This window comes from Prunus dulcis, chromosome 4, assembly GCF_902201215.1.
Source record: "Prunus dulcis chromosome 4, ALMONDv2, whole genome shotgun sequence".
NCBI classification, from domain to species: Eukaryota; Viridiplantae; Streptophyta; class Magnoliopsida; order Rosales; family Rosaceae; genus Prunus; species Prunus dulcis.
This window is the reverse complement of record NC_047653.1, coordinates 18,640,350-18,659,163: the sequence shown is the minus strand read 5'-3', so window position 1 is coordinate 18,659,163 and position 18,814 is coordinate 18,640,350. Positions and strand designations below refer to the sequence as shown.

At 35.5% G+C, this 18,814-nt stretch overlaps 2 protein-coding genes across 3 annotated transcripts; one reads left to right on the top strand and one right to left on the bottom strand.

Moving 5' to 3' along the window:
• Positions 1–8,139: 8,139 nt before the first annotated feature.
• Positions 8,140–10,828, top strand: LOC117626465 (scarecrow-like protein 3). Its single transcript, XM_034358175.1, has 2 exons — positions 8,140–8,480; positions 8,580–10,828. Exon 2 carries the CDS (start codon positions 9,080–9,082, stop codon positions 10,502–10,504), a length of 1,425 nt encoding a protein of 474 aa, XP_034214066.1. The 5' UTR covers positions 8,140–8,480; positions 8,580–9,079; the 3' UTR covers positions 10,505–10,828.
• A 1,249-nt stretch (positions 10,829–12,077) lies between these two features.
• LOC117625890 (O-acyltransferase WSD1-like) lies at positions 12,078–16,751 on the bottom strand. 2 transcript variants are annotated; one of them, XM_034357480.1, is made up of 6 exons: positions 16,388–16,751; positions 15,985–16,234; positions 15,665–15,837; positions 14,055–14,405; positions 13,488–13,625; positions 12,078–12,407 (listed from the first exon to the last, which is right to left on the bottom strand). In XM_034357480.1, the coding sequence occupies exons 1-6, from the start codon at positions 16,571–16,573 to the stop codon at positions 12,246–12,248; spliced, it is 1,260 nt and encodes a 419-aa protein (XP_034213371.1). In that variant the 5' UTR covers positions 16,574–16,751; the 3' UTR covers positions 12,078–12,245. The 2 variants fall into 2 exon arrangements, with proteins under 2 accessions (XP_034213371.1, XP_034213370.1); XM_034357479.1 differs by having other exon boundaries at positions 15,665–16,234.
• Positions 16,752–18,814: the final 2,063 nt, after the last annotated feature.

The window sequence follows — 18,814 nt, the reverse complement described above, 5'->3', positions numbered from 1 at the left end:
AAGAATGCAAAAGAAAGTTTGGGAGAATATATGCTTGTATTGCTACTCAATGCTTTACAAGTTATGAGGTAAGGATACACAATGTGACATCCTCCTTACATACTGTTCCTATCCCACCTACCACCACAGTAAGTGGCTAAGATACAATGTCACCAACTGAGATCTACTAAGTACTTCCACTAACCGACGTCTACCTACTACTGTACATTGAATCTGGACATGTGGGCTAAGATGTCTAGCATGATCAATCCAACGGGCTGGGCCTTGAATATGCTGGCCGTGATACAGGAATGGACTAGGGAGCATCTCTCCATTTGCCTAGATCACCGTTTCCCGTATTATTTAGCCCTGGATCTTTCCTCATATCCTATGGCGGAGACAAGAAAGAGGATTGACAAAATATGTGGGCAAGCATCGTCATCAGCCAAGATCTTCTATACGGCCTAATGGTGAACAAAGGTAAAACTGGCCATGGGGTATTATTACTTGGGCTTGTTGGGCTCAAGTGGTCATAACTCAATTAGTACCTTGAACTCTCACTCTTAAGGCATGTTTGACCCTGCACTCTGAATTTTAACAATCATGTACCCTAATATTTTAAGTTTTGCAATTTGGTTCCGATGTTAACTTCACCATCAAAATTTACGTTAATTTTCGATTTAGCAGGCTTGGGTGATCCAAAAGTTCTAGTCGATAGAACTATGAATTCCTAGTTTATAGGAATAAGGGAACGAGAGGAATTTTAAGACAATTAGAGAAACAAAAGGAAGAAGATAAGGAACAACTTTGAGTTCTGCTTATTTAATTCATTCAACTACAATGGTTTATATACAAGCCTGAATGCCTATAATAGAAAGCTCAAAATAATAAATGAATTTAAACCACAAATGTTAAATGGTTTAAATTCCTTAAGTAATTCAAACCATTAATTTTTAGATGGTTGAGAACCATTTCTTCTTAAACCATTTGAGTCAAATGGTTAATAAGTTATTTAATTTAAATAGTATTTATTGTTTAATTATCTTGAAAAGATCCACCTAGATCATGGCTCTCCCATTTAAGACCTTGAGCTCCTGCTCAATTTAAATGGTGAGATGTGGAAATTCTTGGGTAACCTTGTCTTGAATATACCATTTCGATTTGCTGGGAAGTTGCCCTTTACTGCCAATACGAAAATACTCATACTTTCCATGTCGGGTCTCATGAACCTTCTGCTCCAAGATACAATCCTCTAGCAAAGGGTCTTCTAGTTCAATTTTTAAGTCATCAACTAATGGAAGCCGAGTGTCTTCGTCGAGATCATCATCAAGTAGAGATGGCTCAAAAAGCATAAGATTCTCGACATTGATGACTGAGTACATATGCATGTATGGTGGTAATTCAAGTTGAAAGGAATTATCACCAATTTGTTTGATGATCTTGAATGGTCCATAACGAATAGGCTTCAGTTTCTTGCCTTCACCGGTTAGCCGCTCCTTTCCAAGGTGTAACCATACTAGATCACCTTCTTTGAAGTTACATGGCACACGATGCTTATCATGGCGAGCTTTATATCGTTGCTGAGAACGTTTCAATTGTGCCTCTACTTCCGTATGAATCTTTCTGACTCGTTCGAGAAATTTTTGGGCTTCAATATGTTCTTCTTCTTCTTTCCCACTTAATGGTTGGTCACTCATAGTGAATGCTAAATCAAAAGGACTCTGTGGTAAATAACCCAAACAAACCTCAAATGGAGATTTGAGTGTAAAGCCATGAACTGCTCTGTTGAAAGCAAACTGTAAGTAAGGGAGACTTTCATCCCAAGTCTTCAGATGCTTGGAATTGTAACCCCTCAACAAGTGTACCATAGTTTAGTTTACAACCTCCATTTGCCCATTTGTCTGTGGATGAAATGCAGTGCTTCTTTTCAATCTGGTATCCATCATTCCCCATAACGACCTCCAGAAATGGCCTAAGAATCGACTGTCTCTGTCAGAAATAATCGATGTAGGTAAGCCAAAATGCTTCCGAACATATTGGAAAAATAACTTAGCAGCTCATTTTCCAGTAATGGTCTTCTTGCATGGAATGAGAATCACCATCTTATTGAAATGATCTACCACCACAAACAAGTAGTCATTTCCAGACTTGGTTTTAGGCAATCCACCTAAGAAATCCATCAAGATATTTTCCCAAGGTCGAGCAGGTACTAGTAATGGAAGATACAATCCTAACTTTCTATTGGAAGGCTTCGATGTGTTGCATAGAACACAACCTTGAATGTATCGTGAAACATCGAGATGCATCTTTGGCCAATACACATAGCGACGAAGATTCAACAAAGTCTTCTCAACTCCAAAATGTCCTGCTACTTTGGAAGTATGAGCCTCACGAATCCACCACAATATGTCGCCATCTTCTAGAAGGCACAATTGTGTTCCCTTGTACATTAGTCCATCCTTCAATTGGAACTCACTAGTCTTTCCTTGTTATAGCTTGGCATAGGCTGAGTTGAAATCAGTATCTGTGTTATACCCTTTGGCATATTCAAAAGGAACAATGGTTTGGATTTGCATAGCCACCAGCAATGTGGAACTAACTGGTGTAGGTGGTCTAGATAACATATCTGCCAACTTGTTAGTTGCTCATTTCTTGTACTTTATCACAATATTGAATTGTTGTAGGTAAGACATCCATTTCATATGCCGAGCTTGTTGCAACTTAGACTGTGTAGTTAAAAACTGAAGAGGTTTATGATCTAAGTGAACTACAACCTCTTTTCCCAACAAGTAAGCTCTCCAATGCTTCACTGCTTGATGTATTGCATACAGCTCCTTGTCATAAGTCGGATAATTCAATACCGGTCCGCTAAACATCTCAGAATGGTATGTAACTGGTTTCCCATCCCGAAATAATACGGCTCCCATGGTATAGTTTGATGCATCTGCTTCTACTTCAAATGGTTTCTGCAGATTCGGTAATGCTAGTACTGAGGCCTCTGTAATCTTTCATTTCAACAATTGGAAAGATTCTTCATAGTCTCTTGACCATTCAAACTTTTGATTGGCCTTTGTAAGTGAATGTAAGGGTGCTGCAATTTGTGAAAAGTGCCGAATACACTTTCGCAAATATTGACATGCATCTATAAAGCTCCGAACTTCAGTTACTAAACGGGGCGTAGGCCATTGAGAAATCACATGTATTTTCTCTAGGTCCATTTTCAGTTCTCCTGCACCAACAATGAATCCCAGGTATACAAGGTGTTGTTTCCCAAATTCACACTTCTTACTGTTTAACTGTAACTGATTTATTCGTAGAACCTCCAAAAATTGAGCAATATGATGAAGATGGTCCTCCCATGTGACACTAGATATGAGAATGTCATCTAAGTATACAATGACGAAGTCGTCAATGAAAAGGCAGAGTACCTCATTATCAATCGCATGAAGGTAGTTAGAGCATTACATAACCCAAATGGCATGACTAACCACTCAAACAATCCCTGCTTTGTTTTGAATGTAGTCTTCCAAGTATCTTCTTCATGGATGCGGACTTGTTGATAGCCAGATTTGAGATCAAGCTTAGTGAAGTAGCGTGCACCATGTAGTTGATCTAGCAAGTCATCAGTCCTCATCAATGGATACCGATTCTTTATGGTTATTTTGTTGAGTGCCCTATAAACTACATACATACACCAGCCTTCGTCTTTCTTAGGCACAAGTAACATTGGCGAACCACATGGTGAGCAGCTAGGTTTGATGACTCCTTGTTCAAGAAGTCCTTGAACTTGCTTCTTGATCTCGTCAGATTCCGTCACAGAAGTACGGTACAAACCCAAGTTTGGTATAGGTGAATCTTCTACCAACTGGATCTCATGCTCCACAGCTCTCCGTGGTGGCAAACCCTGCACATCATGAAATAAGTCCTTGAACTTCTCCTGTAATTTCCATATGTCTGAGCATTGTGTAGGAGATAAAGACAATGTAGACAATGTCACAGCTCCAGAACTTTGATCTTGCGGTCGAATCATCAACAAAACAAATCGCCCACATGAATTGACTAACCTCTTGGCTTGGTTAGTTGTTAGCAAATTATCTGTAAGCAAATGATTTGTAGCGTGAGGCTTGCAAGCGTTGATGTGGAACTCCTTCCCATCTTTCACAAGTCGATACTTGCGAAGCCTCCGATAATGAATGGCATCTGAGTCCCATAAATATGGACTGCCTAATATGACTTGGCAAACATCCAAAGGAGCCACCTCACATGTCTCCTCATCGATATATCGATTAGTGATAGCAAATTTGAAGGTACATTGCTTCGTGATCTGTAAGTCAACGTCCTTCTGAATCCATCCTAGCGGGTACAGCTTAGGATGTGGTGTGGTGTTTAAACCCACTTTTCTTACTAAAGCCTCTGAAATCAAGTTTTTCTGACTTCTAGGGTCAATAATAGTTTGTACAACACTTTGCTTCACCTGAATATTCACATGAAACAACTCTTCACGGTTGTATGTGTCTTCAGTATCTGCTGGTCTTGTCATAAGGGTAAGTGTAACATCAGGGTGTTTCAACTCTGGAAGCTCTTCTACCTGCTGTGCAGTTAAGGTGGCTTTTCTGTCATTTCTCCCCTGGTTGTTTTTTTCGCGCTTTGGCCGTAACTCAGGATGGAGTATCCAACACTTGTCTTTGGCATGTCTGCTGGTTTGACAGTGATCACAGTAGACCTTCTGTGTCTGACCTTCCTTGCTCCGCGTCCCATTTTTCTGCCAGTCAGTTTTGTTGACAGGTTTTGATCTGTCATCCTTCTTGTCAGTTCTTTTATTTTTTACCTCAATGGCGATGGCCTTCACAGTAGCTTCTTCAATGGTGTCTACGGTGAACAATTTTAGTTCTTTCCGTATGTAGTCGGCAAGACCTCCGGTATACTTCATGAAAACGTCGTAGTCATCGACGTCAATGTCCAGAACCATAGCTTGGTTGTGGAACTCTGTTGTATACTCTTGTACAGGTTGCCCAAATCTTTGTCTGAAGTGTTGCCACTTATACCATCTTTCATCTTCATAGCCAACTGGATAAAATTGTTTTCTCAAAAGCTTATTGAAGTTCTTCCAAGTCAATTCTAAGACATCATACCGTCTCTGATAGGACTTCCACCATGTAAGGGCATGGCTTGAAAGTTTCAAACTCGCATATTTTATTTTTTGCACATTAGAATACTTATAAACTGTGAAATAAGTTTCTAATGTGTCTATCCAGTTATCTAGCTTTTCAGGATCAACATCTCCTTTATATATAGGGATGTCAACCTTAAAATCAATCTTTAAGGTATCAATAGAATTTTTATTGTCACCTGATTCAGCTTTCTTTTTTGTTGGATCAGCTTGTATGTCATCTTCATCTTCGCTATCCTCAACAACCTTTTTCTTGAGCTTTTGATCAGGCTCAGATGAAGTTGATGGACGTGAAGATTTTCCAGTCTTCAAACTCTCCACGAGTTTAAGGATTGTTGCAGACAAGTTTTCAACTTGTTGCTCAAGTTTAGTGATGCGATCGCCATCACTGGATGTATCCTGTTTGTTTTCTCCAGTCATAATGTCTCTCTTGGACCTTGGCTTTCGGTGTACGAGCAAAGGACCTAAAAGTTCTTCTCTAGAAGCTTTGCGTTGGTTGCAAGTTGAGACCATAAACCATCGTCACCCTCTCGAATCTGGTGCTCTGATACCACTTGATCCAAAACTTCTAGTCAATAGAACTATGAATTCCTAGTTTATAGGAATAAGGGAATGAGAGGAATTTTAAGACAATTAGAGAAACAAAAGGAAGAAGCTAAGGAACTACTTTGAGTTATGCTTGTTTAATTCATTCAACTACAATGGTTTATATACAAGCCTGAATGCCTAGAATAGAAAGCTAAAAATAATAAATAAATTTAAACCACAAATATTAAATGGTTTAAATTTCTTAGGTAATTCAAATCATTAATTTTTAGATGGTTGAGAACCATTTCTTCTTAAAACCATTCGAGTCGAATAGTTGATGAGTTATTTAATTTAAATAATATTTATTGTTTAATTATCTTGAAAAGATCCACCTGGATCATTGGGTCCCACCTATTCGTTTATTTTGATGACAGTTGAAGGGTATTTTAGGGCAATTGGTGTCTTTCGCTCCAAAACTATTGCAATTTCGGGCAGAAATACATTAATTGATCGAAAATACCCTTCAACTAACATAGAAAGAAGTGAATAGGTGGGACATAGACATGCCACGTAAGTAATTAATGGAAATTTTGACGGCCGAAACCAGATGGCAAAAAATTAATAATATTAGGATACATGATTGTTAAAATTAAGAGTGCATGGACAAATATGGCTTAAGGGAGAGAGTTCAGGGTATTAAATTGAAATTAGAATTTTCTCTACACAAAATCAAAAATATCAATTGAATAAAAATAAAAAAAGTAAATTCCAAGATGATAAAAAACAAAATTACGTGTAAGTAACTGTTGATTTGAATTAATATTAATACACGATTAGGCACCATTTGGATGGAGGGATTCCAAATCTATAGATTTAGATAACATGATAGGGTAAAATTGTTTGTATAAACTATTACAATCAATGTATACCATGATTTGGATAAAATAAAAAATAAAAAAGGAAGAAAACAAATGGATTTCAAATGAGTCATTTGATATAGTCATTCTAAATTCATTTCAAATGTATTATATCTAGTTATTTCAAATATATTCAATATATTGTGGTTCTTATTTTGATAGAAAATTTATTTTTATTGTCAAATCCAATCCTCTATCCAAACGAGGCCTTAGTTCTTTGAACAAAATAAATGTGAAACTTTAGAAAAAGCAAAAGAAGCGAAGGCATGTTGTCCTTGTTCTTTAAAATATTACAACAATTAAAGGAATCACCAACCTCTAATTACCTTTTGCGTTTCACCTTTCACATATATGCTTGCTACTTTCTTCTTGGTATTTTTCAACATCTTTGATACACCAAACCTATGATATCCCATCATCTTTGTCCTTATACACAAAGTCATAAAAGCTGATGCAACGCTCTTTAACGTGCATTGTCAACATGGCACTTCATGATTGGAGTCATGTACGCGTATTTGAGTACTTGGCACAACTCAAGCACATGACATGGCATGTTTCAATTCAAATATTAAATCATGACTACTTTTACTTTTCAACATAACTAGTCAAATAGAGGACTGGTTTAAAATACCTTCGTGTATCATTGGCAAATTTTGTTAAAAAACAAAAAATTAAAAGGAAACAACGAAAAATGATGTTGTTTACTTTTATTTGTAATATTTTTTCACAATACGTGTATCTTTAATAATATGCGAAAAGTTCTTGTATTAAAAGTGATCAGTATATACGTACATAATCGAGAAATGCACGGAAATAATGATATTAAGATCTTATGTACACAAGTGCTGGTCTAAAAATTTCAGCATGTTTTCTCGGGAAGCAAATATGATTGCAGATGCTTTGGCTATCAATCTCCAATACAATGATATGGTTCTCTAATCTTCCCTTCTCCGTTTCTAAAAAAGTCATTTTTGATATTCGGAATGTGGGGATCTCAAGATTGGGGGAGTGAGAATTGAACAATCTAGAATTTCAGGTATAAAAATAAACGCTTAATCACTTGAATTACAATCATCTACGAAATATTTTCAACAATGTTAAAATCAAAATAAATTGCAAGTGTCTAGGAGTCATCCAGATGTGCCACCCCGGGAGTCCACAAATAGAGATAAACTTATCATGAACTTTTGGACTGTTGCTTAACCTCCTTGTCTCTTTGTCTTAATATAAAGGAAGGTAATACCAAGTGTATGGTCATGGCCATTTGGGAAAAAAACAAAATGGGGTTTTGGAAGCACATTGGGAGTTTTCTTGCAATTCCCACACTTACCCCACTAGGAAACAAAACTTGGGGCCTTGTTTGTCTTTGTTAGGGCATGTTTGGATCCATGCAACCTTTGGGAATATTAACAAGTCTTTGGGCCAGCTTTGATTCCTTATCCACCTTAGGTAAAGACAAAAAACAAATAAAGTGGGGGAGGTTTTGGAGAGAGAAAGTGAGGGTGAGAGAGAAAATAAGACAGGTTTTAGAGAGAGAAATGATAAAGGAAATTAAAAAAACTGAACAGAAAGCTCATCTTCTCACCAATTCCATGTTCCACTTTGGACTGCAGGACAACAAAACAATAACGACAAAAGGACTCTCCCACGCATTGTCGACAACGTTGCCATGAAGTCCTGTCCTCCAAAGCTCACAGCTTTTAATTAAGATCAATTGAGCTAACTTACTCTCTGATAAAACCAGAGGAAACCCAGAAGAAGCCCGCATCAGCTCTGTGCATAACGAGGGTTTGAAGAGGATCTCCTTTGAATTCTCATGGGATTCTTCATGGGTTTTTGATCAATTACAAAACCCATTAAGGATTTGGCTCATCTTCCTTCGCTTGGTTAGTTCTGGTACTAGTTTGTTCAGCTGTTTTGTTGGTTTTCTCTGTTCTCTTTGTAACTGCTTTTTTTTTTTTTTTTTTTTTTTTTGGACAAAGAAGTTTTCTTTGTAACTGCTTAGCCCAGCCCTTAGGTGACTTCTTTTGTGAATTTTATCTCACTTGATCAAAGATTTCTCAGCCAGGTTAGCTTGTCTAGCTTTTGGTTCAGAATAAATTGCTGATAATTTTCTTCGGATTCCCTCTTACGGATAAATTCGAAACCCCCTTTCCGATAGTTTGGTCTGTTATTTGCGTATTTATTGTGAATTTGTGATACATTCTATAAATTATTAGCCTTTTGGGTGCTTTGATAGAAAAGTGCTCTGGTTCTAAATTACTTTTATTACCTATTGTGAATGCCTCGTTGAGAGTAAGCATTTTTCTGAAGTTGTGTATTCATGCAAATATGGTTCTTGCATGAGCAGTAGAATATTTCCTTAGAAGTCTTGGACTTATCTTATCACTTACAAGTTCCATTGTGAAGTGATATTGATCTTTCTCTTTCTGTTGACAATCATCTAATTTTGTTCCCCAATTACCAAATCCTTCTTGTTTGTTATATGACACCAATGTTCCAAGACGAAGGGTCATCATCTACAACTTCATCTCCTCTCCAATTCTTTTCCATGATGTCACTTTCGCCTAGTTTAGGATCACCACACCCATGGCTTAAAGAGCTAAAATCCGAGGAGCGGGGTTTGTATTTGATCCACTTGTTGCTCACTTGTGCAAATCATGTTGCCACGGGAAGCCTTGAAAATGCAAATGTTGCCCTTGAGCAAATTTCCCAACTCGCCTCTGCTGATGGTGATACCATGCAGCGGATTGCTGCATACTTCACCGAGGCTCTTGCTGATCGAATCCTCAAAGCTTGGCCTGGTCTTCACAGGGCCCTTAATTCCACTAAAATATCTTTGGTTTCTGAAGAATTTCTAGTTCGGAAAGTGTTTTTTGAGATGTTGCCATTCCTAAAGGTGGCTTTTGTGCTTGCAAACCAAGCTATTACTGAAGCCATGGAAGGGGAAAAGATGGTCCATGTAATTGATCTCAATGCAGCTGAACCTGCACAATGGATTGCTCTTCTTCAAGTTTTAAGTGCAAGGCCTGAAGGTCCACCTCATTTGAGAATTACTGGTGTTCATCAACAGAAAGAGGTGCTAGATCAAATGGCTCATAGGTTGACTGAGGAAGCAGAAAAACTGGATATCCCATTTCAGTTCTGTCCCATAGTCAGCAAATTGGAAAATCTTGATATGGAAAAACTTCGCATCAAAACTGGTGAGGCTCTAGCTATCAGCTCAGTTCTTCAGTTGCACTCCCTTTTGGCGTCTGATGATGAACTCTTGAAAAAGAAATCCCCGTTAGCATCAAAGAGTTCAAGTGGAATTCCCTTACCAAGAGTATTGCAAATGAACCAAGGCACCCTGGGTGAGTTGCTAGAGAAAGAGATGGGCAACGGGTATAGTGCGAGTCCTGACTCAACCTCGTCATCGCCACTATCTTTGACTGCTTCGATGAAGTTGGATAGCTTTCTTAATGCATTTTGGAGCTTGACACCAAAGGTCATGGTAATAGCCGAACAAGATTCTAACCATAATGGCTCCACTCTAATGGAGAGGCTATTGGAAGCTCTGTACTCATATGCTGCATTGTTTGATTGCTTGGAGTCTACAATGTCAAGGAATTCAATAGAGAGACTGAAGGTGGAGAAGATGCTCTTTGGGGAGGAAATAAAAAACATTATAGCTTGTGAGGGATGTGAGAGGAAGGAAAGACACGAAAAGCTTGAGAAGTGGATTCAAAGGCTTGATTTAGCTGGGTTTGGAAATGTACCTTTGAGCTATTATGGAATGCTGCAGGCAAAGAGGTTGTTGCAGGGCTACGGTTGCGATGGGTATAGAATGAGGGAAGAGAATGGTTGTGTGTTGATTTCCTGGCAAGATCGACCCCTATTTTCTGTCTCAGCTTGGAGGTGCAGGAAGTAGAATATGGAACATTGTTATGGATCTCATGGTGTTTGAGTTTCTCGTCTAATTACGAAGAATTTTGTTCATCTGCAAGTGAATACTGCTAGGAGTGATACAAAGGCCCTCTTCTTACCCAAAAGAAAGGAAAAGAATGCTGGCCCTCTTGTTTATGTGTCTACATTTCATTTGTTTAATCTTCTTTTTTTAATTTAAAATCTAATTGAACTAATACTGACCTTTGGTCTTTGTGTTTATATGCCTAAGTTGCTAATGGAGTTTGTTGTGTTATGATATACGTTTTTCTCTCTTCTGTCTAATAAAAGTACTTCAGTTATTTGAAAAGTGTTTGTATAAGCTCATGTTTAGCTTCCTCGTATCGAATTATCTCTGTGTGTGTCAAAGTGGTGCCTGCAATTTCAAGTAGCGTGGTCTTAGACTGAATGCCTTTTAACATTGTATTGATACAGTTATTGTGGTTTCGGCTATATCATGTAGCATTGTTAATGTAATTGTTCTCCAGGGGAGCCTCATAAGCAATTGGTGTGTATCCATTTGGTGCCTGCAACTTTATCAATTCTGCATAAGCAACTTTCTGGCGTTGATTTTTAAGTCATACGCAAGATGGGAGTGAATTTTTTATTTATTTTTTTGTCTCCTTTTCAAAGAACACAACCAACTCTTGAGGACGAGATTTGAATTCAAAGTCCCATTCAATTAAGTGAAGACTAAATGTCACTAGACCAAATGGTTGACTGCCACAGTTCGTGCAAACCAATTTGAATTACGCATACTGTTATGTCCTGTGGAGTAAGTTGCATTACACATATTTGTGCCGAAAAAATGTAGAGCATTGGTCTCCGACTACTTAGATTATGCTTTGTTGTGGGGGAGAGAGAGAGCACAGGAGGTAATTACGAAGGATTGTTGGATTTAGTGTCTTATCTTTTGCTTGGTTAAAATTTAGGGAGATTTACTATTATACCCAATATAAGAGCCCAAATTATAAGAAAACCCTATATGAAATGGACTTTAGAAACACACCTAAAGCCCATTTACAACATAACAAAAAGGCTTTTAACTTCTTTTGAATTACAAAACTGTCATTGATTTCTTAAAACAAACTCAATCTCAAAACCTCATTAAAAAGCCTAAAACACTTAATAGGGCATCAAAGTAATTTAATAATCAAAATTAAATTCAATAGGGTCAACTGTCATTTTTTGGTTTTTTTTTTTTGAGTTTGTTTATAAAAATTAAATTATGTACAATTTATATATAGTTTTAGTGCTAAGAATTGGTATGTGACTAAATATCTCTAAAAGGTATTGCCTCATATGGAAATTTGAAGAAAAAATTGCTGCTTCAAAATATTTGGCCTCAAGCAAGCGTGGACCAATCGAAAAGAGCCTGTCGTGATTGAGAATATTTACATTACCAAATTTTACATCAACATATATGCATAATAGAAACAACCTCTCCCATATGCAGTAATAACGGCATCAATGTACAAAGATAGGAAATAAACATTGTAAAAACTTGTTAAAACCTTTTAAGAATAAACACCATATTGATTTTGCAACAAGAGCACTTGTAAACGAAACTTTTGAGTCGCAAAAAGCGCGTGTGATAAATAAATAAAATAATAATAATCTGTCACGTATGAGAAGCGCGTGTGAAAACGCTAGTTATTATAATTTTATCTGGTTATTTTCATCCATATTTTGTAACTGTCGGAACAAGCGACATTTTCTTTGGTTTTCTACGCTGCCTTTGCAGGAGGAATTTGGTAAGAGGCTTCGAGTATTACCCCAAAGGCATTTTGCATGGATGCCTTCAATTTGTGGGAATCTATGAAGCCTTTTTCAGCTCCGAATGCAACCCGCAGCTTTCCCATATAACTAAGGGCCGTTATAGTAAGACACTGCATGGATAAAACATCATCTCATCATTCATATATATATTAATGGGAAAAAAAAGGTACATTATTTTAATATTTATAATCAGAAACTCCTTTTAAAAAAAAGGCAATTGAGCATAAATTAATGAAATTGAAACTCGAAGGCCCACATTAAGAATGACTCCGAATATTTAGGGGGTAGTTTGAATTGGCCTATCTCAAAATTGCAATATTAAACATATATAATCTATCAAAAGAAGAAAATAAAAATAAAAAGAGGCTTGTGAATTGTAAAGGGGTGAGCATTTGAACCAGCCTAGGTTCAAAAACCAAACTAGACTGCTTTGGATCAATTCTAGTCCCGGTTTTTGTTTTCAAAAAATCGGTATAAACCGAATCAGACCGGTTATGTCAAGTTTACCTATTCATTTATATCTAAAATTATTAGTAAGCCTAATCAATATTTAAATAACATTAATAACTCCAAGTAATATCTATATATTTTAGTTCAATTAATACTCAAATGTTTTAGTTCCAATTTATACCCATATAATTAACTACTTTAGCCCAATTTCTTTTTCTTTTCAGTGAACCATATCCGTTTTTGTTGCACTTCCGTCTTTCTTCCTTTTCCACCCTTTTTTTTTTCTTTTTTCTTTCTATTTCTCTTACTATTTATCTCTTCACCTTTTTCTCTCTTATTTTATCAATTGTACATATTTTTCTCTTCTTCCTATTTTTCTATACATCCTATTTCTCTCTTCTTCACATTTTTGTATTTTTGTCTTTTCAAACCGAAAATTGGGCCGAATTGAATCGAAACCACATAGGTTTGGTTTAATTAGGTTCTTCTACACTTTCTATAAAAAAAAAAAATTGAACCAAATCAGACCGTGTGTAAATTTTGATTTTAATTTCAATTCAAGCGGAAAATCAGACTATACCTACCCCTAATGTCTTTTCATATCATTCTAATTTTATTTGATGGTGGATGCTCATATCTAAGGTATTAAATATATTTTTTTTCCACAAATAAATTATAAGAACTAAAGTAGCTGCATAATTATATTTCAAAAAATAAAAAGTAACTGCATAATTAAGTACCTGAGGTGGACCAACCACCATATAGTAGAAGCCGCAAACGGGCTGATTGGCCAAAGCCATTTGTTCAACTGGCCCAATCATATTTGAGATTGTCATGCTCGAGTTCTTGAGTGTGCCATGGATGTATCTAGCTGCTCCCTGCAAACACAACATCTTATAAAACACTCTAAAGTTTCTTTTCTTTTCTTTTTATTTTTCGAAAGGAATATTCTAAAGTTCTAAAAGAGACTAATAAATTTTTGGTATATTAACGGGATGTGGAGATTCAAATTTAGGATCTCTTTCACGTTAAAATGATAGTTGATTAAAAGATAGTTTCTTAATAAGTACATTTAAAGTGTTTTGAATGGATTGCGCAAACTTGACTTATGAGGTCTTCATGCCCAAATTATATTTCCTACAAAACATTCTATATCATACTTACATTTTAGTATCAAATGAGATTTTAGCAACGTAACATATTAAATATCTAACCCTAATACTTATAAATAAAAAAAAAGGAAATTGAGAAGATGGTAATTAGGACATGGAAAAAAGCATATATATAATAAATTGTTAATTACGTACCTCAGGGCCTCTAAATTTCTTTAAAACGTCCAACAGCCAGCTAGTGAGGTAGCCAGCGGCAGAACTTCTCTTTTTCTTGATTATTTTTTGTGCTTCCCAAACAAAGTCGAGTGGGTTTGAAATTTCAGTCGACTTGGGCACTGACACGTGTAAGAAGCCAAATTGGTTTCCCCATGACATCTCATCATTATTGGGTTCGATCATCTCCTTGATTGGCATGTAACCCTCGATGTTTCTGGTGTTGAGTAGCACCAATGCCGTACAACGTGCATTGCTTGATTTTTGGGTAACCTCTTGCATGTATATTCTGGTGCCCAAGAAGATGATTCCGGAAATCACATCATTTGTCGTCTGCAATTGTTCATGCCAATTTCATTCAAATAATATAATCACTATTAAAAAGAAACTAAGAAAAGAAAGGGTTTGTATAGGAGTTCTAATCCTAATCAAATCTTTGATGTTCTAAAAACACTACATGGATCGGATTATGTCTAATCCTATTACATAAATCTCATCGAAAGGGTGGGATTAAGTTGGCTGTGATGTAGACCAAAATTGGACAACCAACACGTCTACAAAACAACCGAAGCACAAAAGGGGAACAAATGTAGACCAAAATTGGACAAACAGACGGAGTCCACATCAATAAAATTAAGCATGATTTTAACACTAATATAACACATAAGCCTAATGAGCATTAGATCATGTAACTTATGAACTTTTATTTATTTGTATTACTATTGTATTGCGTATTTGTGTATTTCCGGTAGCTGCCTGCTACATTGACAAATCAATGTCAACATTAACTATTAGTACATAATTTTTACCAAAATTAGAAAATAGAAAGGAGGAAACTCACGCACATGATACCACGGGAACTTGAACTCACCAAAGGCTTGAGCACTTCTCGAAGTTTTATGATCTGAAGGTACTCTCCAAAACTTAATGAATGCACCAACATTTTTTGCAGTGCCGACTCTCCAAAATTTAATGAATGCACCAACTTTTCTGACTTTATACTGCAGCAATTTAATTGTCTGTCTTTAACATTTTATGTTTACTACTTTATTTTTTGGGGTACTTTTAACATTACTACCACTGGAACAACATTAGAGTGCCCATTCTTGACCATCTAATGCTTTGCCGCTAATTAGGTTGGTAGAGATATTTAGTCATATATTTATTCTTAGCATTAAAACTATAAATAAATTTTACATCATTTAATTTTTATAAATAAATCCAAAAAAAACCTAAAAAGTAAAAGCTGGCCCTATTGAATTTAATTTTGATTTTTAAATTACTTTGATGCCCTATTGAGTGTTTTGGGTTTTTTTTACTAGATTTTGAGGTTGAGTTTGTTTTAAGAAATCAATGGCAGTTTTGTAATTTAAAAGAAATAAAAAAACCTTTTTGTTATGTTGTAAATGGCCTTTGGGTGTATTTCTAAAGTCCATTTCATATAGGGTTATTTTATAATTTGGACCCTATATTTGGTATAATAGTGAATCTCCCAATCATCTTTTCCCAAATTACTGTTTTGTCGTAGATATGTTAATGTTCAATAAAAACAGAAATCATTAAAAGAAAAGAAAAATGGTACATAATCTTACCACTCCAAGTTTGTTCTTGATCAGTTTGATTTCATCAATGGAGAACGTCAAGGTTGATAGTGTTATTGGCCGAAACTCAACTCCATCTTCCCCGGACCTAATCGGAGTTCGATCATCTTCTACGAAATTGCTCTTCAAAATGCTCCAACTGAAATCCGATACAGTTTGGAAAACTGAAGAGAAAAACTGAGACACAATTTTAGTCTTGTGAGTGGTTTGTGGTCCTGAGCTCTTCAGGGAAGGAAATGTTAGAGGAACAGAAGGGTTTTGAGCACTTTGCAGACAAGAAAGAAGAGCACCCATTAGAGAGTAGCCATCACCTAGGGCATGGTGAAGCTTGAAAATCAGGGTACCAGCTGCGTGGCTTGTTGGGTACTTGAGAATGTGAATTTCCCATAATGGCCTGTTTTGTGGGAATTTTTCTGCTGCTAGATTTGATATGTAGTCATCAAAATACTCATCATAGGATTCTGGTGACATTTTAGGAGGGAAAATGGGGACATGAACATGGTCTTCAAGCTTCACTTCAACCCTCTTCCATTGTTTCTTTTGATCTACATTGTCACTTACCTGTTTAATAATTTCAGATAATTGATATCAAATCTTTAGTCTTTTTTTTTTTTTTTTTTGCAGTAAGCTGGCGGTTTTCACACTCTCGTGTTATCTGATTGCCAGTATTCGAGTAAATCAAATGTTAACGAGTAAAAAGAAGAGAAGACAAACCATGATAGAAGAGAAGCGAGGGTTGATGGGGAGGAAGACATCTTGAAGCAAAGAGAGAGCTTGGGAATCATTGATTGGAAGCTCAAATTCCAAAACAGCAAGAATTGCAACAGACAAGATAGAACTGTTGAAGTATTGACCAGTGGGGCTCACTGGCTCTACTTCTCCTTCCTCCCTAAACTCCATTATGCTTCACTTTGCCTCCAATGGACTTTGATTTCTCCAGTTACCTTTCACCAAACCAGAGAGTCGATATTAATAATCTGAGTATTTGCAGATTCTAATTAATGTGTGCAAAAGCTAGGTAGGAAAATCGACACTCATTTATTATTGAATAGATCTCATCATCACAACACTTACAAGAGCCATGGTAGAGAGACCTACATTATTTAATTACAAGTTTTAATATGAAACTCACATAAATATCGATTTTTTTATGTTTTAATAAAAGCATAGAAAATAAGAAATTAAATTAATCCCAATATATATGAAAAGATAAAAAGAATAATTCCAACACACATTCGTAATAAATAAACATGTCATGAAAACTGTCGAACTCCATCGGTTCACAATCACCACATCATACAACACGTGATAGGTAAATATGAGAGGAAACAACATGAATCCTGACAAAGGATAATTGCTCCTTACAACATGTGATGCATAAATGCGAGAGAGGCAAGTGCAATGCCAAAATTTTTCTTTTTATTTTATTTTTGAATTCAGAACCTTATGAAGATTAAATTGCACAAGATCAAATAGTCCTTGACTGCAACTAAAATTGTATATTTTAACATTTATATACATTATGGAAATTGGAAAAAATAATGTTTGAAATAGCTCAGTTTTATTGATCCATCTTCCATGTGAAGGCTTTTTTATAAGTATTATTGTATTAAATAGAAGAACCAAATTTCCACAACCCTATTGCTATTGGCCACCAAACCTCCCTTTATTAAATGACGTAGGTGAATTAGGTAGGTCCCTGGAGCAGGGGTCACTATAAAAAAAGATGACATTTGATCCCACGTTGTACGGCAGTACAGTGTAGTTTGGTTGATGGTCATCAATTGGATGGAGAGATTACACAGGACAGCCAGAAAAGAACAAGTCATATGAAATAATTATCTTTAAATTAGGAGAAAATCTTAATTGCAACGCTATTTTTTGTCAATAATGCTCTGTTATATGCAAGTGTTATTATGTATGTCGTAACGTAATTAATTAGAATAGTAAAATAATGACATTCCCGTTTTATAAAAGTCTTTCTCCTAAATCAAAATCACATAATCTACTATATATTCAATTAGGTGTAAATTCCGCACAAAAAAGTACTTCCACTTGTTTATTCACGATACCAATAGATATAGTTATTTGTACTAACAAATAATCAATTATTACTACATCCTTCGCAAATGTTGAGTCAATAAACACATTCAATATTTTTTTCAAAATTTTTTTAATAAATATTTTCTGCTTAATTCTCGCGTTAATCTTGTAATTGGTTCGACAACAAAGCTAATTTAGATGTGCAGGTGTTGAGACTACATCTATTGGCAATTGATTTTTTTAGAAGAGAACACGATATTTCATTAATATAAACTCAATTCATGTTACAACCAGGCCAACACTACGTTGCTGCAATTTGAATGATTCATCAACATCATCCTTATGACAACTTTCAGTAGGCAAGGATATACCGGGCTCTCAACACTCAAGCAGTTAGTACCAGTAAAATTAAAGCCAATGTAATAAGCTGTAAGTATTGTAAATACGTACATTTTTTTTGTGTGTATTTATATTAGCCTCTTGGCACACGCTCATGCATTTGCTAATTGGTTTTTTATTTTATTTTTTATTTTATTTTTTATTTTTAGTATTAAGAAAAGATAACATGGGTAATTATGTTATATAAAAGTATTACTTATTATCTGATTTTATTTTATTATTTAATTTTTTAAATCTATATATATAAAGCAAAAGGAAGCGAATGATGAAATATTCAAAATATCAGAAAATGCCCTTAGTTAATGCATACATTAAGAATTGAAATTATTAATTAAATGAGGATAATATGGTAAATTCACACTTTTTCATATGAAAAAAATTAAAATGAAAAAATAATTGATCCTATTTTTATGGAACACAACTACCCATTATCTTTTTTAATTCTAAAATAAATTTAAATTTTAAAAAAAAAAAAAAAAACCTCTTGCATGCGCTAAGCGAGGAGAGGCTAGTATAGATAAAGCAAAAGGCAGAGAATGGTGAAACATTCAAAATACTAGAAAATGCCCTTAGTTAATTCAAACATTAAAAATTAAAAATATTAATTAAATGAGGATAATATGGTAAATTCACATTTTTTCATATTTAAAAAATTAAAATTAAAAACAAATCAGATAATAGGTCCTACTTTTATGGAAC